Source organism: Megalobrama amblycephala, linkage group LG10 (assembly GCF_018812025.1).
Source record: "Megalobrama amblycephala isolate DHTTF-2021 linkage group LG10, ASM1881202v1, whole genome shotgun sequence".
Taxonomy (NCBI): Eukaryota; Metazoa; Chordata; class Actinopteri; order Cypriniformes; family Xenocyprididae; genus Megalobrama; species Megalobrama amblycephala.
In genome coordinates, this window is record NC_063053.1 from 37,097,911 (window position 1) to 37,120,420 (window position 22,510).

The 22,510-nt window shown below is 39.1% G+C and overlaps 1 protein-coding gene across 1 annotated transcript in view; it reads right to left on the reverse strand.

Moving 5' to 3' along the window:
• The window catches only part of slit1a (slit homolog 1a (Drosophila)), a 100,960-nt gene that overhangs the window by 14,984 nt on the left and 63,466 nt on the right, over nucleotides 1–22,510 (reverse strand). The window contains exons 9-26 of the mRNA XM_048205990.1: nucleotides 22,003–22,166; nucleotides 21,716–21,863; nucleotides 16,560–16,631; nucleotides 15,668–15,739; nucleotides 14,383–14,454; nucleotides 13,998–14,141; nucleotides 11,870–12,033; nucleotides 10,837–10,860; nucleotides 8,822–8,966; nucleotides 8,665–8,739; nucleotides 8,455–8,598; nucleotides 8,232–8,375; nucleotides 6,153–6,319; nucleotides 5,943–6,075; nucleotides 2,875–2,943; nucleotides 2,706–2,777; nucleotides 2,546–2,617; nucleotides 398–469 (exon numbers count right to left, since the gene is read on the reverse strand). Coding sequence (XP_048061947.1) covers nucleotides 398–469; nucleotides 2,546–2,617; nucleotides 2,706–2,777; nucleotides 2,875–2,943; nucleotides 5,943–6,075; nucleotides 6,153–6,319; nucleotides 8,232–8,375; nucleotides 8,455–8,598; nucleotides 8,665–8,739; nucleotides 8,822–8,966; nucleotides 10,837–10,860; nucleotides 11,870–12,033; nucleotides 13,998–14,141; nucleotides 14,383–14,454; nucleotides 15,668–15,739; nucleotides 16,560–16,631; nucleotides 21,716–21,863; nucleotides 22,003–22,166 — 1,953 coding nt within the window. The remainder of the gene's footprint in view (nucleotides 1–397; nucleotides 470–2,545; nucleotides 2,618–2,705; nucleotides 2,778–2,874; nucleotides 2,944–5,942; nucleotides 6,076–6,152; nucleotides 6,320–8,231; nucleotides 8,376–8,454; nucleotides 8,599–8,664; nucleotides 8,740–8,821; nucleotides 8,967–10,836; nucleotides 10,861–11,869; nucleotides 12,034–13,997; nucleotides 14,142–14,382; nucleotides 14,455–15,667; nucleotides 15,740–16,559; nucleotides 16,632–21,715; nucleotides 21,864–22,002; nucleotides 22,167–22,510) is intronic.

A 22,510-nucleotide genomic window follows, 5' to 3' on the forward strand; every position in this document is an offset into this window, starting at 1 on the left:
CTAACTAGGCCATTTACAATCGATTGTAACAATCAGAAATCACCTATGGCTAGAGAAGTACTCATGTGATGTGTCACAGGTGTGTGTGTGTTCTTTCCATCAGCTTCATCCAATAAGATGTAAGAGCTGTTGTATAACAGGAAGCGTGTGGGCAGACGGACATGTAGGGTTACACTCATTCTCTCTAGGTCACTCAGAAGAGCCGCAGTAACAGTGAACATGTTTAATGGATCTGACGACAGACTGACCAGCCTCTGCAGGAACTCTGGGAAAACACAGAGCTGATGTGTGTCTGAACTGCAGAGCAGATGTAACTGACTGGCTGTGCCGCTCGCTTTCTGTTCAGTGTGTGTAAACCTGTCAGTGTTTGGTGAAGTAGGCCCGTATATTCACTCACAGATGTGACAGTGATGCAGCGTCGTTGAAGATCCCATCAGGCAGCTCTGAGATGTCATTGCCATGCAGAGACCTGAGAAAAACATGAGAGAGAGAGAGAAAACCGTCACATACATGCTAGAAACATCAGTTATCCGGAGCTGCTCTGGATTCTGCTGCTTTGAAATAAAGCGCTGTAGAAATGAAGCTGACTTCTTTCTCATTCTCATACTGTCTTGTTGGACTCCCGCCTAACGCTGGAGGTTTGGTTGATCTATTTCCACCCGTCGGTTTGCCAGTGAAGCTCCGGAGGAATTTGAGGAAGCTGGTGTTGTGTTACTGAACTCACAAATGACAGGGAGCGACAGGGACGATCACATAAACCATCGTCTCTCTGCCTCACAATCAGGCGACGGGACAGCTGTAAACACTGAACATCTTACACTTCTCTGTCATCTCAGCCAATCATCACGTACTTGATTAACATACAGATGATTCTGGACCGCAACTGACTAATTGTTTCATCACATGTGGCTTGTTGTGGTCGTGAAACATGAAGACGATGTGATTAATCACTTGTTTCTCTGTTGAGTCTCGCCTGGTTAGGACCAGGAAGAGTCTTTCCATGACAAACGGCAGAGTGGAAGTCACTGAATGGAGAGTTGCATGGGTTTGTGATCATGTGTGCGTGCAGAATTTGATTTAAGATATCTGATATTTGAGAAACTTTCATGACTAAAGCACTTATGCCCGGATGTGATGCACTCCAATCAAAACTAAGGGGGAGAATTATCAATATTTTATATATAATGCATTATAAAAGTATTTTATTGCATTAATTATGTAATGCAGCTTATAATGCATTGTATGATCTTATGAATAAATGCAACCACAGTTATAATATATTATAATACTTCATTGTTACACCTTTAGAAAGTATAATGCATTAAAGCACATGACAAACAACCAATTTCAGATGCAACAAGGAAATATTATAATGCATTTTAACTTTGATAACAATTACTTATGAAAAGACATAATGCGATATACATACAGTCTTATCCATTGTTCTTTAAACATGACTTAAAATGGGTGGTTATGGATAATTATGTCAGAAAAATTATTTTATAATTATTACATACACCACGTTCCAAATATTATGCAGTGACATATCAGTAAGATTTCAGTACAATAAACATTCAGATTTTAGTTTTTCTAAGAAAATGTTTGTTTGTTTGTTTGTCTTTTTAGATAACTGGTATCAATCTCAGACAAAATAATTTGCCAGATCTATGGAAACTCTACTTAGAGGTTGTTCCACATTATTAAGCAAGTCACAGTTCTCATGCAATATGGGGAGGAAGAAAGATCTTTCTGAAGATGAAAAGCATGAAATGGTGCAATGATGTGCAAAAGGCATGAAAACAACTAATATTGTGTGAAACTGAATGGAGATTATCGAATTATCATAAGATTTGTGAGTGATTTAGAGCACAGCAGATCGTGGATAAAGGCTTATTAATGAAAGTTCCTGTCAAAAAAATTAATTGTATTAAAAGGGCAGATATAAAAAAAATCCAGTGTTGAGCAGCAAACTAATTTTTTTGTCTGAGATTGATACCAGTTATCTAAAAAGACAGATAAATAAACAAACATTTTCTTAGAAAAACTAAAATCTGAATGTTTCTTACTGATATGTCACTTGCATAATAATTTGAAATGCGGTGTAATTATGAATGTTGATAAAACCTACTATGCTTTTCTTTCAAACATATTGGCGGTCATTTGTTTAAGTCAAATCAAGTCAGCTTTATTTCTACAGCACTTCAAAGCAGTAATAAAGAGGAAAATATCAGAATCAATGATGAAACTTCATCAAATATGAGACTAATTCTGCTGTAAAGCAGAAGACAATAGTGTCATTATTCACTTTGAGTCAGTTCAGTGATGATTCAGTTCAGTTTAATGTTGATTCAGTTCAGTTCAATAACAGTGTCGATGTTAAAAATTACATCTTGATTCAGCTATAAAACAGAAGACTTGTTTTGAAAGATTTGTTCTCATCCGATAGTGTCAAATAAGTGGATGGTAACGGCAGCTTCACTGCCACTAGTGCTGAAATGCGACAATCATAAAAAAAAGAGTAAAGAAGTAAAACAGAGATACGTACAGCAAGCGGAGAGACTGAAGACCCCCGAAGGCCAGAGTCGGGATACAGCGAAGAGCGTTATAGCTCAGGATCCTGCAGGACAAAATCACACAAATCCTCCAATGAGATTTGACTTTCACAGCTGTGATTCAGCATGAGATTAATGTGGTTCACGACATACAGGGTAGTGAGCTGACTCATGTTGGAGAACGAAGAATTGGTCAAGGAACTGATCTTGTTGTTGCTCAGGTCTCTGAAACAAAAGATCGTCAGCTGATGAATGACACTGAAGACGACAACTTCTCAGAGAATACATGAAGGTGAATTATATGAGAGAGAGAGAGACGTACACCAGCTGCAGGTTTTTGAAGTTGGACAGCTCCTTTGGCACTGCGCTGAACTGGTTTCCATCCAGGTACCTGCAGACATTCAAAAAACATATCTGCATATTTATCTGTTTCTTAAACAAATATATTGGACCTATAATGCCCCTTTCACAAGATGTAATATCAGTCTCTGGTGTCTCCAGAATGTGTCTCTGAAGTTTCAGCTCAAAATACCCCACAGATCATTTATTATAGCTTGTCAAATTTGCCCCTATTTGGGTGTGAGCAAAAACACGCCGTTTTTGTGTGTGTCCCTTTAAATGCAAATGAGCTGCTGCTCCCCGCCCCCTTTCCAGAAGAGGGCGGAGCTTTAACAGCTCAACAACAACAAAGCTGGAGAATCTCACGCATACAAAATGACGAAAGTGTTCAGCCTTACATTGTTCAAACCGGAGTCGACACTGATGGAGAGACTCAGGAAGAAGTTACAACTTTTAGACGTTTCTGAATGGTTAGTGGATAAATTGATGTAGTTGCTGTGGAGTTGATTCAACTCATCCACTAGCATGTGCCGTCATGTTCATCTTTTGTGCAAAACCTTGTAAACGCTTGCAAAAACAAATATCGGCACCGTGGATGGAAACGTACAGATTAAGGAGCGGTAATATTATAATAAGATCCCCATCCTTCGTCACCAGGGGAGTGAAATCTGAGCAGCTCGTTTTTTCACATGCTTGTAGAGAAAGACTTGCCAAAACAAAGTTACTGGGTTGTCCTTTTTCACATTTTCTGGGTTAGTAGATGTACCGGGGACACGATTATAGCACTTAAACATGGAAAAAGTCAGATTTTCATGATATGACCCCTTTAAACTTAGTTGAAATAAAGCTCTTATATAAACTAAACATTTACGCAAGCTTCCAACCATGAATAACGGTTAGAATTAAACAACAGATTGATTGAATTGCATCAATAAGCTCTTGTTTTATCTAGATGACATATATGATAATGCTGACATTTACACTCACTTACATTTTATGAGAACATTGTGAATAAGTTACTTTGTTAGTGGCTCTTTAACATGAACCTAAAAAGTGTGCAAAATGCCCCCATAAAGATGGTAATATCCAAAATCTCTGTCCTTGTGGGGATGTTTTTGGGTTCCCATGAGGAAGGATTTCATTTTTTTTGAAAATGTAAAAATGCAGAAAGTTTTCTGTGATGGGTAGCTTTAGGGGTAGAGCCACATATACAAGTGTGTGTGTGTGTGTGTGTGTGTGTGTGTGTTGTAGCTGTAGCTGAGAGACCAAATACACAATGCATGTGAAAGTCTGTATTTGACAGGAATGTCGAAGCCTCTCAGCACCTGGTCATGGAGGCGACGGCTTTAATGACGGGCCGAGAGCGCAGCACACCTGGACGCGGCTCTAGAGTCAGTGAGAGCACTGCGTAAATGAGAGGTTTTCACGCTCTGAGGGACGACAGGCATCTGATGTGTGTCACTCCCACTCAAAAACACACTCATTACACTCACTAACAAAACAGCTTCGCCCCGGACGACAACACTTTACAAAAGATCCCATTCAGTTAATGTTATCTTGTTCATTTGTTCAGCTCAAGTCCATTAAATAATTATTATGATTTTAATAATGTATCAGTAAATGTTGAAGTTAGCATTAACAAAGATTAATAATACATGTTTGTTCAGTTCTTTTCATTGTTAGTTCATGATAACTAATGTTTACGAATGAAACCTTATTGTAAAGTGTTACCAAGAAATGTCAGAATAACAATAAATTGTAGCTTGTATCCTGTATATTAGAGTTCATTAAAGTTTGAATTGCATCTAAAACTTCCATGCATTTGGATCACACAGTTTTAACATAAACAAACATAAATAAACGTAATGCGATGCATATCTGTCAGTCATACATAAATGAAACAGGTCTATACTATTTTATTTAAATAAATGTTATTTACATTTTATTAATTAAATTTTTTATTTAAATAATGAAAATGCATTTATTCAATTGCTCAGAATCTGTTCATAGTGAAAATAAGTATAAAGATGGTTAAAATATAGGGTTACACTTTATTTTTAAGGTGACGCAGTTACATTGTACTTACTCAAATAAGTACTAGTAATATTAATTAACTCCATGTACTTACTATAGAGTTACAGTTAGGGTTAGTTACCTGTAATTATGCATAATTTACTGTTATTACTATAGTAAGTACATGTAGTAACATGTAATAAGTAACCTTTAAAATAAAGTGTTACCAAATATGGCTATCTGTGCAACAAGCAACATCCAGTCAGTTAATATGGGTGAGACTGAAAGAAATTAGATGATAAATATATAAACCTGTTTATTGTGTATTTAAAACACATTGAGTTCATTAAGTACTATTACAGAAATCTGATCTGTTTCATTTTTGTGTGACTGACAAATATGCATCACATGTTAAAACTACATAAACTAAAGGGACGGACATTTTACATGCAATTTACACATATGAATCTTAAATGTAAAACTTTGAGTGAATCTCAACAAGGGACTGCGGATGAAAATTAGCCAATTTGGCCAAATCTGGCACATTTTTCCAAATAAGTAAATTAACATTTTCTCAGTTTCTGGCTTTCTATCTCTGTGAACTGCTGAGTAGCTCCGCCCACCGTGAAATCTCATTGGTCCTCATCTTGACCCACGTTAACATGACATATGCTCTGATTGGCTGTGATTTTGTCACTTTTTTCCGTGATGCTGTGGTTTTCCAGTGAAATTTTTTTCCCAATGAGTTGAAGGTTTGACATATTGCATAAATTACTGTATATTTGACTATTGTTGTATTGAAATATTTTATAATAAAACTGCACTAGATGTTGCGTTTTCTGATCACTACGATATAGTGGTTTTCATTCTGCATAACAGTGACTGTAAAATAAGTGTTTTAAGTATGGGAATGGCATATTTTGATATTTGGCATATGGTCATTGGGCTACTCTTGGATAGTTTTGATTGGCCATTGGGCCGCACCTGGTTAGGACCCTCAGTGTAACAGTTGTGTGGCTCATTGAGGCTCAGACTCACAGCTCGGTGACGTTGCGAGGAATGCCTTTGGGTAAGAGGCGCAGGTGTTTGTTGCTGCAGCGCACCACCGTCTCCAGACAGGTGCACTCGGCGGGACACTGGATGGGCGGCGTGCAGCTCGCTTCCTCTTGATCTGAGAGAAACATCGGATCGTTAGCCCTCTCGGAACACTGGGAATCCAGACATGCAGTTTGTTGAATTAGATCCTACCGTCTTCGCAGCGGAAATCTGGTAATGCGACGTCCTGCAGGGGAATCTCTTTGAGGAAGGCCGGCCGCTGGCAGCGCGGGTTCCCCGTGACGATCTTACGGTTCCTCAGCCAATTGCTCAGCCAGGCCAGATGGCAGTTGCAGTTGAACGGGTTGGCCAGCAGGTTTCTGCCACACAAAAATAGATATTAATTAGACCAAACCAAAGTCCCTTTAAGGCAAGTCATTTCGCTCTTTGAAACACCTCTCGGCCAGGTATTTCATCTCTTTGAATGGGGAAACATCAGATATCCAAGCTGCAGTGATGCAATGCCAAGAAGGCAAGGCTTACAGATGCAAACTGGGGTAATTGTGTTTTTTCGTGTGTTTTTCTTAAAATAAGTTAGCTACAACAGTTACAAGTTACAAGTTGGCATATAAGAGTACCTATTAAAAGCAATTTGATCCAATGGGATCCCTTTGGGGCAATTTGTCACTACAATGGACCTTAAACCTTAAAGCATGACAAACAAAATGGCAGATGGCAACAAGGCTTTTCAGTGCAGCGATTTAATTGGCTGTTTGGGCTGTCACTCATTAGGTCAGTGCATTACGTCCAACGCTGGTTCTTTACTGTATAGTGAAGCATTACAATGTGTCCCCAAAGAAACGACTGATATCTAAATATTTTTTTCTTCGTCCTATGATGCTTTGCGTGAATTACGGGAGTAACTTGCATCATGCTGTCGACAATCAGTAATAAAGACGTTCACACTAAAGATGATAACTATAACGATTAAGTTTTAATAATTCTGTGAGAATACTGAAGTCCACACACCACAACTATAACGATAACGACACAATATCTTTGGAATCACTTTTTTAGAATCCTTTTTTTCCAGCTGATAAAAGATTAAAACACTGACAGCCAATCAGAATCCATCCTGCTTTAACGAGCTCGAGCATTTAAAGAGACAGACGACAAAACTGTGGCACGCTTATAATAAAAAGAACAATATTTTGTGTTGATGTGGACGCTAATATATAATTATAGTTATTCTTTATAGTTATCATTCTCGGTGTGTACGGGTCTTTATGCTGGCAATAATAAGCCTTAATGAAAATGTGGCGAAAGACAGATACAGAGTCTTTATAGCAAGACATTATTATTTTATAGTTTGTTACAGAAATGTTGCAAGTTTTTTGCTTGTTCATTTCTGTAGCTCAAAGAGCATTTTGCCACTGAGAAAACGTTATTTCTGAATGTTCAAAACGTCTAGTTTTTTAAATGTTTTAATTTATTTTTGGGTCACACTCAGTACCTTCGCGGTCAAAAGTGACCGAAGCCTTGAAATGTAACTCTTTTTTTTTTTCAGGAAAATCAATGTTATATATTATATAAATATTTTTTGATTATTATTTAGAACTTTGAGGGGATTTTATAATAATATGCAATATTTAAACAATTTTTATGAGCTATTTTTTCCATTAAAATGAATATATTTTTATAATTTAAATTATTTTTCAATAAATGCAGTATTTCAGATTAAAATGAGTGAAGATATCCGAATCAATCCATGATGTTTTGTGTGTTCACATAGTTAATGCGACAAAACTCTCCAAGTATCATCCCATTCTGATGAAGCAAAAAATTTTAATAATTCAATTTCAAATTTTGGTCAGTTCTGACCAAAGAGGCCAAGAGGGTTTCATCAGAACATTCCATTCTGCAAACATTATGTGAATGTTACATTTGAATGTTCTCTGAACGTTCCGAAACAAGTAGAATCATTTAAAAATGTTAGACGAACATCCAACTGAAATGTTACATTCTGTAACTGATGTATAAATAACTATTATGTGCTAACGTTTTGAGAACATTATCAAAGGCCAGATAACTTTGAACGAACGTTCTATTAATGTTACTGGAAGAACGTTTGTTCATAACTCTGAGAGAACCGTGCCAGAGATCGTTCCCGGTTATCTTGGCCCAGCTCAAGTTAATGATTACAGGAAACATCTGTCTCCAGCACCACATGCTAAACTCTTCTCGGGAGTTCTGCCAGCGTTGGGTCAGATGAAGCAGCGGTTTGGCTCTTACAGGGTGGAGAGGCTCTGCAGCGTGTCGAAGGCTCCGGGCGTGATGGTGGTCAGCGTGTTGTCGTACAGGGACAGCAGACGGACGTTGTGCAAGCCCGTGAAGCTGTTGTTGTGAATGCAGCTGATGCGATTGTTCCGCAGCATTCTAGAAAACAAACAGACCATGTGCATGAATTCAGATGAAGAAAATGATACGATTGTTTTCTGACTGAATCTGGGCTCACAGCATCCGCAGGCCGTCCAGACCCCTGAACATCCCGCTGTGCGCCGAATCCAGCTGGTTTGCCGTCAGGTGCAGCTCGTTGACCGAAGACGCCCCTTCGAACGCCCCGTCCTCGATCTCAGAGATCTTATTGTTGCTCAGGTTTCTGCAGGTCAAAGGGCAGCGTTAGTAAAGAGTCACAAGCAGTCACACGGACGCGAGCGGGACTTACATTTTCTTCAGGTGAGAAAGCGTCTTGAAAACACCTGTGGCTTCTATCGTCGTGATCTCGTTATTGTTGAGACGGCTTGTGAAAACACACGGGAAAATGAGGTTAAAGGAAACAGACTTCTGGAATCTATCAGAAATATTGTCTGATGTTGTCTTACAGTTCAGTGGTGGATGCTGGGATGTGCTCAGGGATGCGGTTTAGCCTCAGATTGGAACAGTCCACTACGTTAGACTCACAGCGGCATTTGGCGGGACAGACGGGGTCGTTATTACAGTCGTTGTTCAGTCTGGTGTCCTCCGTTCCTGCGGCGAAAACAACTCAGTCAACAGGGAACGTCCTCAGAACGTTCATTCAAAGTTATCCGGTCTTTAATAAAGCGTTACAAAAACATTATCTATGAATCATTCATGGAACATTTTTCTGAAATATTTTAGTTGGATGGGCTTTTTAAATGTTACTAACTACTTGTTACAAAAGTAACGTTTTCATAACTTAATGGGAACACTGGCAAAACGTTCTTTGAATATATTTGTGTTTGCTGGGTTGAACAGAGTCTTGGGATGAGGAAACTGTCAGAATACTTTAACAAAGGAAGTGTTTACATGCGCCGAAGCACAAGGCTGTTATCTAACAAGTGTTCAATAATTAACGCACACTCCAGGAGACGGCGAGTGATGATTACAAGATCTTCTAAAATTAGCGATCATAATAATTTCTTCAATCTCTCTCAGAAGAACAGGTTCTAGATGAAACCCTAAAGAGTTCTGTCAGGCGCTTCATAGATTAAACCTTTCAGGGGTCCCATCATTTTATGGATTTAGTTTCAATTAATTTTGTTTTAGTTCATTTTTTTTTTTTTTTTTTTTTTTTTTAATGAAATGTTATGAATGAAACAGCTCACAAACATACTTTATCAGTAGAAAAAAAAGCTGAAATGACCCATTAAACATAAAAGTATCATGCAATCATTAAAATTCTCTGATAATTTACTATGAAGGTTTTTGAGGAAAACATTCCAGGATTTTTCTCCATATAGTGGACTTCACTGGGGTTCAACGGGTTGAAGGTCCAAATGTCAGTTTCAGTGCAGCTTCAAAGAGCTCTACATGATCCCAGACGAGGAATAAGAGTCTCATCTAGAGAAACCATCGAACATTTTCTAAAAAAAAATAAATAAAATTTATAGACTTTTTAACCACAAATGCTCGTCTGCTCTGCGATCTGCCACACGACATAATCACGATGGAAAGGTCACGCGTGATGTAGGTGGAAGTACCGCGGTAGGGCAAAAAAATCCATCTCATTTTCTCTTTCAACTTCAAAATCGTCAGACATCGTTGTTTTACCTTTTTTGCATGATCTTTCCAACGTGATTACGTAATGCGTGGAGCATCACAGAGCAGTGCAAGACGAGCATTTGTGGTTTAAAAGTATATAATTTTTATTTATTTTTTTAGAAAATGACTGATGGTTTCTGTAGATAAGACTCTTATTCCTCATCTGGGATCATGTAGAGCTCTTTGAAGCTCCACTCCACACTCCACACTTTGAAGTCCGCTATCTGGAGAAAAATCCTGGAATGTTTTCCTCAGAAACCTTCATTTCTTTTCCACTGAAGAAAGAAAGACATGAACATCTTGGATGACATGGAGGAGAGTAAATTATCAGGGAATTTGAATTCAGAAGTGAACTGATCCTTTAAGACATTTCTCCTTATATAGAACCTTTTTGACATAAATCAAAAGTCAAGAGCCCTAGAGTTCTATATATGAATCTTTTATTCTAAGAGTGAACTTAAAAACTATTTTCACTCAGAAATTGTGGTTACACTTTATTTCAATGATCCAAAATGAGTTACATATCAACTTATTCTACTAACCCTAACCTAACAGTCTACTAATACTCTAATGAGAGTTAGTTGACATGTAGTTACTTATAGTTAGTGGAATGTCTAAAGTGGATTATCGGAATAAAGTGTAACCATGTAATTAGTAAACTTCACAAACAGTTACAAAGAAATGGCAAATAACACACTGAACATTAAATTTTGAAGTAGAAAATTGTATTTTCTTCTTTGAAAAACCATTTTTATAGAGTACTGGAATAAAAGTACCTGTGCAAACACTAAACTAAAGCTTTGTTTGATGTTAAGTGAATTCGACACACACTCACCCGGGATGACGTACTGCTCTTTGGCTGTGATGGAGACACAAGAGGACAATAATCACCATCAGCATCTCAGAATACAAATACATGATTTACTGTATAGGCTCTTTTTGTACATTTCCATTGTGAACAGCATGAAACATTTACAACAATTATACTGTGCTACTGCCATCAAGATATATTCATAGAAGAAAATATAGACTGAATTGTAAAAAATCAATGTGGTAAAGAGTTTTGAAATACTGAACAGTGATTTTGATGGCTTGTGTTTTGATATTGTCAATCCCTTTGACCAGCTGTGGTGTTGAATCAGCTGTGTATCAAACACTGCATACAAGTGACACCAATGCGGTTTTAATATGATTAACATGTGAGATTCCTGTATATGTTTGTGATCCATTTTCTAGAACAAAACATGCTGTTTTTTAAGGCTGTTTCTTGACACAGTACTGGAAAGAACATATTAAACTGATCAAAAGTGACAGTAAAAGACATTTATAATGTTACAAAAGATTCTATTTCAAATAAATGCTGTTCTTTTGAACTTTCTATTCATCAAATAATCCTGAAAAATAAAATGTATCACAGTTTCCACAGAAATCTGAAGCAGAAGTTTTCAACACTGATAAAAATCATAAATGTTTCTTAAACAGCAAATCATCATATTAGATTGATTTCTGAAGGATCATGTGACACTGAAGACTGGAGTAATGATGCTTTGATCACAGGAATACATTACATTTCACTTTATATTCACATAGAAAACAGCTGTTTTGAATTGTAATTATATTTCACTGTTTTTACTGTTTTATATCAAATAAATGCAGCCTTAAGACTTGAGACAGAAGAGACTTAATTATTCCAAAATTTTGACCTCCAGTATATATTGTGATACTTGCTGTAATTGAATTTAATGTGTGGCAAAAACGTCTCATTCATGACAAAAGAGTTTTTGATAAATCAAACACTGTGTAATGGATACTTAAGTTTTGAATAGTGCATAAAGTTTGAGGTTTTGTGTGCTTTTGAGAAGCTTTACCCGAGCAGCGGAACTTCTTGCTCTTGATCTGGCCGATGCGTTTGTTGGCGAGCCGGCGAGGGCTGGTGCAGCGGGCTCCGCTGGTCTCGATGGGGTTGGAGCGCAGGTAATCGGCCAGCCACTTGAGATTACAGTCACAGATGAACGGATTCTGAGCCAAATGACTGAAAACAGGACAAACACATCCACCTTACTGAACCACAGGCCTGTCTGACCAACAGATACTCATGTATAACATCACTTCAGTAGGAACTGGTAACGTCTAGAAGCGCAGCTTGCCATCTGTTGATCAGGTCACATGTCAAACATGATCATGAATCCACCAGGATCTGTGCTTTGACCTCCTGTGTGACCTTCAACTAACAGGAAACGTTCTGGTAAGGTTCTATCAAAGTTACGAGCAAACGTTCTTCCAGTAACGTTAATAGAAGGTTATCTGTCTGTTTTCAAACATTAGCACAAAAACATTTTTCTGAAACATTTTATTTGTATGTTTTTTTTTTTAAATGTAACTACTTGTTTCAGAACGTTAGAGAGAACATTCAAAAGTAACGTTCCCTTAATGTTTGAAGAATGATAAAATGGAATGTTCCCTTAACGTTCGTTAAAACATATTAAAAAAATCGATGTTTTGAACAATCAGAAAACCCTCAGAAATAATGTTTTCATAACTTAAAGGGAACATTAGCAGATCATTCTTAGAACATTTTTTATTAAATGGGAATCTGTAATTTACTGTAAATTTTCTAAATATGTTCAGAATATTTGTATGTGTGGAACCTTAAATCATCTACAGTACATTGTAAGTATAGATGGTATTCATTACTTAAAAAGTGTAATCTAAAATATTACATTAATCTAATCGGAGGTCAGGAACATATTTCGTCAGTGTCCTGGTAGAAAAAGTGCAACATATTTTAGAAATCATCATAAATTAGATTTGAAAGCTTAAGCACTCAAAATGAATCCTGTGAAAGCCATTTTCAGTGCTTTAAATCCTTTAGCAGGCTCCTCCTCCTAGTGGGCGGGGTCATGTTTCAAATTCTACACAATTTACTGCACTATTTTATAATCAAATCTTTTGCTAATCTTGACAAATCACACATTGTTGGGAAGGTCTAAGACTCAAGGTTCCATATTTGGCTGCTGTTTTGTGATAGAAGTGACATTGTGGCAGAAATGTATTAATTTGTGACAGGAGAACGCATGAGTGTGTTTGTCACCCGGTGACTGTTTTTGGTAAAGCACCTACAAAATCTCAAACGAACCTGAATTTTTGCGATATCAACTTTAAATTTGTAACACAGTAAGGTTAGAGATATGGCTTTGAATTCATAACAAATTATTTTGTAAAAGAAATGTTTGGTAATAAATAAAACAAGTTTAGTACAGTACATTTGCTTTACAAACAAACTTAAACTTCTATAATTCCTTAAAGGGGTCCTACAACGCCCCATCACAAGATGTAATATAATGTCTGTGAAGTTTCAGCTCAAAATCCCCCACAGATCATTTATTATAGCTTGTCAAATTTTCCCCTATTTGGGTGTGAGCAAAAACACGCCGTTTTTGTGTGTGTCCCTTTAAATGCAAATGAGCTGCTGCTCCCCACCCCCTTTCCAGAAGAGGGCGGAGCTTTAACAGCTCAACAAAAACAAAGCTGGAGAATCTCACGCAGCCAAAATGAGGAAAGTGTTCAGCCTTACATTGTTCAAACCGGAGTCGACACTGATGGAGAGACTCAGGAAGAAGTTACAACTTTTAGACGTTTCTGAATGGTTAGTGGATAAATTGATGTAGTTGCTGTGGAGTTGATTCAACTCATCCACTAGCATGTGCCGTCATGTTCATCTTTTGTGTTGAATTGACCCTCGTTTGTGAAGCAGTCCGGCGTAAAATGAACAACACTCTACTACAACAACTCTTCCTCTTCTCTAAAGCAGCCCAACATGGCCCCGCCCCCTTTGTTGAGTGTTCTTGTTCTATGCTTTTATGAAAATATAACACTAAAATTTAAATGCATTAGATATCAATTAAAGGTCTAACATTAAGCATGCAAAAAAAGTTCTCTTTTGATGATAAAAGAATGCTCAGTCAGGGCGTGTGGCATGAATGTGTGTGTGCTCACAGGGTCTGTATTGCGCGCAGCGAGGTGAAGGTGCCCTTGGCCAGCGTCTGGATTTTGTTGTCGTATAAAGAAAGCAGCGAGAGATTCTGCAGGTCCTGAAAGGTGTTTGCACGAAGACAGTGGATCTTGTTTGCATTCAAAAGCCTGGAAGCACAGGAGAAAGAGAGAGACGCTGATGAAACATCATCATGCAAAACAACAGTGAGCGGTTTATTCAGTACTTCCCAGCTCTTATGAAATGGAAACACTTTAGTATCTCAACTGAGATTAAATGGAGGGCAAATTCTTTCAATGTCGAATTATCTGAGCTGTTCTGTCCACATTCATTTATAGCTCTGCACTCTTACGCAACCTCTGAGCAATGAGATGTTGCTCTGACACTCACAGCAGCTGGAGGGCGTAGAGTCCATCAAACACTCCTTTGGGCAGATCAGTGATCTTGTTTCCGTACAGAACCCTGGACATCAGAGAGACAATCAACACAAGACCATGCACACTTGTCCTTACTGCTAGACGAGCTAAAAATCATAGGTTAAATTTATTTTAATGCATTAATTATGCATAATTATAACTACATACATTATAATACAAATCTATTAATTGTTACACCTTTTAAAAAGTATAATACACTCAAACAAATAACCAATTCCAAATGTCACAAGGAAAATGCAAATATTACGCATTTTATCAATTATTTATGAAAAGATATAATGCATTATAACATATATTATGTTCTCAAAACATTACCACAAAACATTTATACATCGTTCACAAAACGTTTTTTACTGAAACGATTTAGTTGAATGTTCGTCTAACGTTTTTTAAATGTTACGACTTGTTTCAGAACGTTCAGAGAACATTCAAAAGTAACGTTCCCATAAGGTTTGAAAAATGATACAATGAAATGTTTCCTTAACGTTAGCATAACCAATAAAAAAAGTTTTTAAAATATGTTCAAAGAAATAACGTTTTCATAACTTAATGGGAACATTAACAAAACGTTCTTAGAACATATTTTTGCTCTCTGGGTTTTAGAATCGGAAGTTATTTTAAACAAGAAAAAGTGAATTTTGCATAAAATTTATGATGAAATTGAATTAGCAACAGATCTTTTCTTTCGTATTGTAACGTGCATCTGAGTGTAATGGATTATTGAAAAAGAAAAAAATGGTAGGGCGGGACTTGGTTCTGGGAATTGGTTGTTGATTGGATGTTGAGATGTGGGCGTGCACTCAAGTGTATGCAGATACAGGGGCGGAGTTTGAACTGGACTAGCTGATTGGAGAATCCTGCATACGTCACCAGAGAGAAGCCTGACGCTCCACCGGTTATGACATTTTGATTAAACATTACTATTTAAAAAATAAAAAAATAAAAATGAAACATGAATTTTCTTTTCAAGCTGAATTTAAGAAAGAAAAAAATCTGTGGATAAATCCACTAACTTATAAAATCTGATGGAACTGAATTAAAAGTGAATTAGAGAATTCAAGCATACAGCGTCCGGGTGATGTACAGTAAGTTAAGATGTGGTGAAGGGTTGTCCCATGAATATTAATGAGTTTACAACCAGAAAGTCAGCATGGCCTAATTAATATGCATGAGATAAGCCACAAACAACCTATCACAGCACTCGTTGTGACGTACAGCACACACACACACACACTCACAGTGAGTTTAGGGAGCGCAGGCCCTGGAAGGCGTCCGGAGCAATCTCAGAAATCTGGTTGTTGCTGAGATCTCTGTAAAGTGAGACAGAAAAAGACTTGGTTCAAAGTGTCAGCAGACGACATGTGAAGTGAGTTTGCCAGGATCACGCTGGGTCTGGGCTGTTTTTGGCTCATGTGGCAGTCGGTATGTAAATGGGTAGGTCTGAACCTCCAGCCCGGCTGTGGTGAGGACTATTAGTAAACGGCAGGCATTATAGGCCACGGAGAAGACTTTAATAAGCCTGTGGTCTACCCATCAAACCACACGCAGGCACAGCACTGCAGACAACCAGAGAGAAATTACTCTCGACAAGATGTAGAGCGGTGGGATTTTACAAGGCATGCTACATGAGCAAATCGGCTTCTTGAAAATCTCAACTTTAAGTCGAGTCATATTCATACAATACAGATCCTTCACGGTAATAAACAGGAAAATAACAGAATCGATGCAAACTTCATCAAATATGAGACTGAGATTCAGCTTTAAAGCAGCTCTACAGAAGACAGTAGTGTTATTATTCCGATCAATTCAGTTTTTGTTTAACTGAATACAAACAAACTGTGTGAAATTAACCCTACTGCAAGTAAAAGTCACAGTTTTAATGTTTAACAATCTCTGGGATCAGATATCATATATACACGATGCCGAATAGGTCGTTTCAGTATAAACACAAGTTCTTAATATCAAATGATATGATCCTCATGCCAGAGTCCAGCATCTCCAAAATATGTTTTATTAAATTGTTATGGTTTAAGTTCTCTTATATCGCTCAGCAAACACTTTAGAAGAATTTTGTTAACAGAGTCAATCCTGAATCCATTTAGGGTTTTCTCAGCTGTGTTGTGAACTTACATTCGGCGCAGTTTCTTATAAGGAGAGAAGGCTCCAGGAGGAATGGATTTGATGCCGTTCTGTTCCAGTCGTCTGCAAAAAGAGAAATAGAGAAACACACAAGCGTTATTGTAATGTTAACATTTCGCTGCGCTCTCTAATAGACACACTCCCGCTTCATAAGACCCACAATCAAGTAGTCGAGGTCTTGAGCGTGTCTGAGTTTAGTCTTCATTAATACTGTAGTCTCTGCCATCAGTATTCTCTCTGGATTTCCTATTTGGCTTATTAGCATTATTATTCCATCAGTTATTTATAATTTCACAGATTGCAAACAATGTTTTAACTTTAGGAGAATGCCAACAATGCATCATATTATCAGGATGTAACCAATGCATCAACTTGCAAATACGTCATCCAGATATTGTTTTGCACGGTTTTTCGCAGTGATGTTTGTTGGTAAATTAGACCATTTAGCTGTACTCATATTCAATGCACTCACTTTGAAGCAGGATTTGGCTGAATGTGCGATAGGATGTCATAGGACAAATATTGTAAAAAAATCTGTGGCAATTCCAAAAAATTGTTTGCTTGATTTAAATTCCGTGATCACAAAATCCTGGAGGGACTGAATAAAGAATCACTAACCACAAACAGCAGCTGTCATCTGCACTCTATTCCTGTTTGTACAGCTTTTATGTCTTTCTGATAAGCAAATACACAGTTTTCTCATTTCCTTTTTGGTTCTGTGTCTGCTCTCACTTTATCCTAGTGTTTAAGATGACAGACCCATTGGCTTCAACTTCGATATGGAAGCTACTTTGTCAGTAAAGCAGAATTATTGGTAATTCATCTCGCCCTATTGTGATGTGCATCATCCAGAAATTCAATTGGCATGAAATCCGAGTTGTAGTTCTAGGATCTGGTGATATTTAAATCTCCTCAGAGATCCAGAAAGGGTGTCATTAATTGAATAGCTGATGCAATTTGGATGCAGAAAAGAACAACAAACAATCAATCACTGTGTACTTTATAGAGGTAGAACTCAAACAGGTAGGTTTATTTGCAGATATGGCAGCAACACAATGCATAAATAGTTAAGTGATGATACTGGAGATCGTTAGCAGATGAGATTTTAATTGAATTGTTAACTTTGAGTCTTTGGCTTACAGAACTGATGGAGCACACACACATGAGGGAACAACATTTATACGAGGGATGACTGGAAGACAACTCGGATGACGTGATGACTGGAAAATGGCTTGGATGACTGGAGATAGACTTGGATAAGTTAACAGCAGGAACATTAGCATGGTAAGCAGTCTGTGGCATCAGATGAGGTCAGACAATGACTGAGGGAGTGTGTGTGCTCTGTATAGTGTTGGTGATGAGGGCTAAATGAGTTCCAGGTGTGTGTGGTTTGGTTCCAGGGTGGATGATGGGAAATGCAGTCCGTGACATTACTTCCCCATCTTGTACATCGGCTCCCGGCTAACAAAACAGTCCAGGGGAAGTGGAGGGAGAAGCCAGGGAAGAGATAGAGTGAGGGGCCATAGTGTGATCCAGAGCAGACATAGACCCACAGGGGAACGTTGAAGGGAAGAGGCAAGGTGGAGCCAGGAGCCTGCCTGACTGAGGTGGAGCCAATGGAGGTGGAGACCCAGGAGGAGTCTAGGAGCCGAAGATCCGGGGTGATACCGATGGACTGGAGGGCAGAGGTGTAACCGCAGGCTTGCGGGACTGAGGCGGAGATGGCAGACTGGGGCGGAGCCAGTGGGAGTGCTTGGATCTCTTCTCTTCTTTATCTACACGTCATCACTAGGTTCTGTCATTCAGAAACATGACTTTTCCTATCACTGCTATGCTGATGACACACAACTTTACCTCTCATTCCAGCCAGATGATCCGACGGTAGCTGCTCACATCTTGGCCTGCCTGACAGACATTTCTTGCTGGATGAAGGGCCACCACCTTCAACTCAACCTTACGAAGACAGGACTGCTTCACTTCATCACAACATCTCCATTCAGCTAGGTTTGTCAACCATAACTCCTTCCAGGACAGCCAGGAACCTTGGAGTTGTGATTTATGATCAGTTAAACTTCACAGACCATATTGCTAGAACTGCCCCATCCTGCAGATTTGCCTTATAACATTAAGAAGATCAGGCCATTCCTACAGGAGCATTCTACACAACTCCTTGTCCAAGCTCTTGTTCTATCCAGACTGGACTACTGTAATGCTCTCTTGGCAGGATTTCCAGCATGCACTGTCAAACCTCTGCAGCTGATCCTCAATGCTGCAGCATTAACGAGCCGAAGACAGCACACGTCACACCTCTCTTCATAAACTTGCACTGGTTGCCAATTGCCGCTCACATCAAATTCAAGGCACTGATGTTTACCTACAGAACAACCACTGGCTCTGCACCCCTATACCTAAACTCACTACTTCAGACGAATGTGCCCTCCAGAAGATTGAGTTCTGCAAGTGAACGACAACTTGAGCCATGCCAATGACCTGCCTAACTCAACCCATTTTCAAGAAACAGCTGAAGGCACATCTTTTTTGTCAACACTTGACCTATTAATACTAACACTATTCTATATATCTAGTAAAAAAAACACCTTGCTACATGTACTGTTCTAGACTAACTGGGGCTAGTCACAGCACTTGCATATTGTTGCCCTATTGTTGGTTTTATTGCTTCTGTTGCTTTGCTCATTTGTAAGTCGCTTTGGATAAAAGTGTCTGTTAAATTTTTAAATGTAAATGAGGACAATGGTAAAACCAGAGGTGGAGCCTGGTGGAGCTGAAGGGGTGGAAGGATGAGGTGTAACCAGAGGATCAGAAGTCCGTGGGACAACCAGGGTAATGACTGACCAAGGTGGAGCTGGAGGGAGCAGGAGCCTGGTGGAGCCTGAGGGATGACGGACCACTGTGGAGCAGAGGGAGTATAGAGCCAAGGTGGAGTCCAGGGTCAGAGGCTAGAGGTGTAGCTGAGGCATCCACACACCAAGGTGGAGCTGATGACTGGGTAGTCCAAGGCGGATCCGAGCAGCACAGCAGAACCACTGGCCAAGCCGAGGGGCCGAAGGGAAAAGGCAGAGGTGAGGCTGAGGAACTGGCTGTCTTTGGCAGTGGAGGAGGGAGAGGGAGGCTGGGCAGGACCACCCACAATGAAGGAGATTTGGAGCTGGGCAATGAATACTAGTAGCTGGGCTTGACCAGCAATGTTTTGGAACTGGAGAGAGCCAATGGTGACAAAGATGGAGAACTTGGGATTGAAAGGGACCAACGGTGTAAATAAGGCTTGAAAGTAGGAGGGAATCAAGGAGTTCACATTAGGAGAAGCAGACTTCAGGGGCATGAGGATGAGTGATGATGTCAAACTCTACCAGCACTCCTTCAGGGATGAACATCAATACTGGCTCACACACCTGGTCAGATTGGGCAGGCTTTGGCTCTGGTTCTGCTGTGGGTTCTGGCTTGTGGTTCACAGGTGTTGCTGAGATCAGGGTTGATCAATCTGTCCTGAGTTCACAGGTCAGATTTGTTACTTCGAGCGGTGTTCCAGGTGTTTTTTCCGAGTAGGGGGTGGGAAAAATATGTATTCTGGATTGTCAGGAATGCAGCGTAACACTGCATTGTTTCATACTGCACATGTAACCCCAGGTAACCCCGCTTCTGAATAAAATGTTACCGGGTTAAAAACGGTGTTTAGAACGACAAGAACGGGTTAAGCACAGAGTGAAAACACCTATATTGTTTTAATTTATTATGCGTCTCCTAGCAGCAGGAAATATGTTTCTGCCTTAACATATCCACCTTACTTTGCAACACAAAAGCTGCTTTCTGTGAACACATGAGACGCTATAGGGAAATAACTAGATGAATAACAACGTGCAGTTTCCAGTATCAAGCAGCATAAGGAGCTGTTTTGTACAGCTAAAAATGACAGGATGCGAATGACACTGAAAGCCAGTTTCATTCGACATTCAATATACAAATAACCGCGCACACTCTTATGTTAAAAATAAGGTGGATACTGTCCATTTGCAAGTTGCTTTAAGGAGAGTACATTCACAAACTGATTAAAGAATAACAATTTTAGTGCATAAACAGGTAAATACAGTATACTGTGTGTATGATTTTTCTGGCCTGGCTGGAAGGATCTGTCGTGGGATAAGTTTATGGCAATATAATCATTCTGTTGAGATAGAAACTTCGAGAACACAGCAAACATCGCCTGCGCTGATAAAGGTGGGACGAGGTTTGTCTTTTCGTCTGGTTTAGATGTCATTAGCCTCTGTGACGGCTGGTTATGTTTTTAAGGGTTTGTTTTAATGGCACACCCTGCGGCTTCAGAACACAGTACTGTGAAGAAAGCAGTTGTTTTCAGTCTAAAAAGCCTCATTTAAAACAGGAAAGTCATTTGTCAGGGTCATTTAGAGCCTTCAGAGCCAGAGGCAATAACAGTTTGACTTAAACACTTGCAGAATTTCCCTTCTCTTCAAACGCAGGGCACTCAGTAGGAAATATAGAAACACAATTTACATTCTTTGGATTGCAGTGATTCCAGACAGCACATTCCTGTGGTCTGTTCAGTCTCTGTCCAAATACATCTGCCGTGGATCATGTGACTATAATCTAGAGATCGTAAGAGATTGCACTGCAAAAAAATGTTCTTCCTCAGTCCTCTTCCTTTCTGTCTTGTTTTCTAGAACAAATATCTAAACATTCTCAAGATACATTTACTGGAGGAGCAAAATTACTTCTGAAGAAAAACAAAAAAAGATAAAAATCAAGTGAATTTGTGACTTGGTATTTTGTAACTTTTCTGACCCCACTGGCAGAATGTTCTTGTTTTAAGCACAAACTCACTTCATTTTGATACATTTTTCAGAAAACAAGACCTAATATCTTGAATAATTTTGCTTCTCCAGTAAATGTACCTTGATATAAGAATGTTTAGATAGTTGTACTGGGAAACAAGACATAAGCTCAAAAGCTCAAACTTGCTATACATTTGTGCATTTAGCAGACACTTTAATCCAAAGTGACTTGCATTGCATGTAAGGTATGTGTGTTATCAGTTTATGTATTCCCCGGGAATTGAACCCACAACCTTGGCATCGCTTACGTCGTGCTCTACTGTTTGAGCTACAGGAACTTACATCTCCGCCATGCTGTCGGGCAAGTTGGCTGGGATCGCTGTCAGTCCTTTCCCTCTGCAGTCCACTATATTATTACTGCAGGTGCAAACGGCCGGACACGAGCCCGTGGCCAAACTACACGACTGAACCGCAACGCTCTCAGACTGACCTGCAGAGAGACAGTCATAATGAATTTACCAAGTTAGCAGTCAGGAGAACTACTGTAGGTTGCAGAACTTTGCAATAAGGTCCTTTGAAAAATACAATAGAGAATGGACGGCAGATTGGTCACTGAGGGCTTGTCTTACCTGAACAGCTGAACTCATGTTTCTGGACCTCGGCTACATTAAGTCCTCGTAGCGGAGCTGGAGAGCTGCACTGGGTGAACAGACCGATGGTCGGCCGCTCGCGCAACCACTGCGACAACCAGGCAAGATTACAGTCACAGTTCAGGTTGTTGGAATGTAAACGGCTGAAGGAGGAAAAATGCAAGCACTAATGTTAGAGAGGCCATATTATGCCCTTGACTGTGTTTTTGTGCTCTACTAGAACAGGTTTTCATACTTGAATGTTCATTATTTTCCTCATATTCTCCATTGGTCACTGTAAAGCTGCTTTGAAACAATCTGTATTGTTTAAATCGCTATAGAAATAAAGGTGATTGACTTGATTTGGCCAATACACAATTATCTTTACGCAGTAATTCCATCATCTGGTCTTTTTCTGATAGGTAAAGGAGGATCGTGTGCTGCATATGATGGGACTCATGCTATCCTAAAAACGATCCTGTTTTACTGATAAAAACGGTTTCAAAAT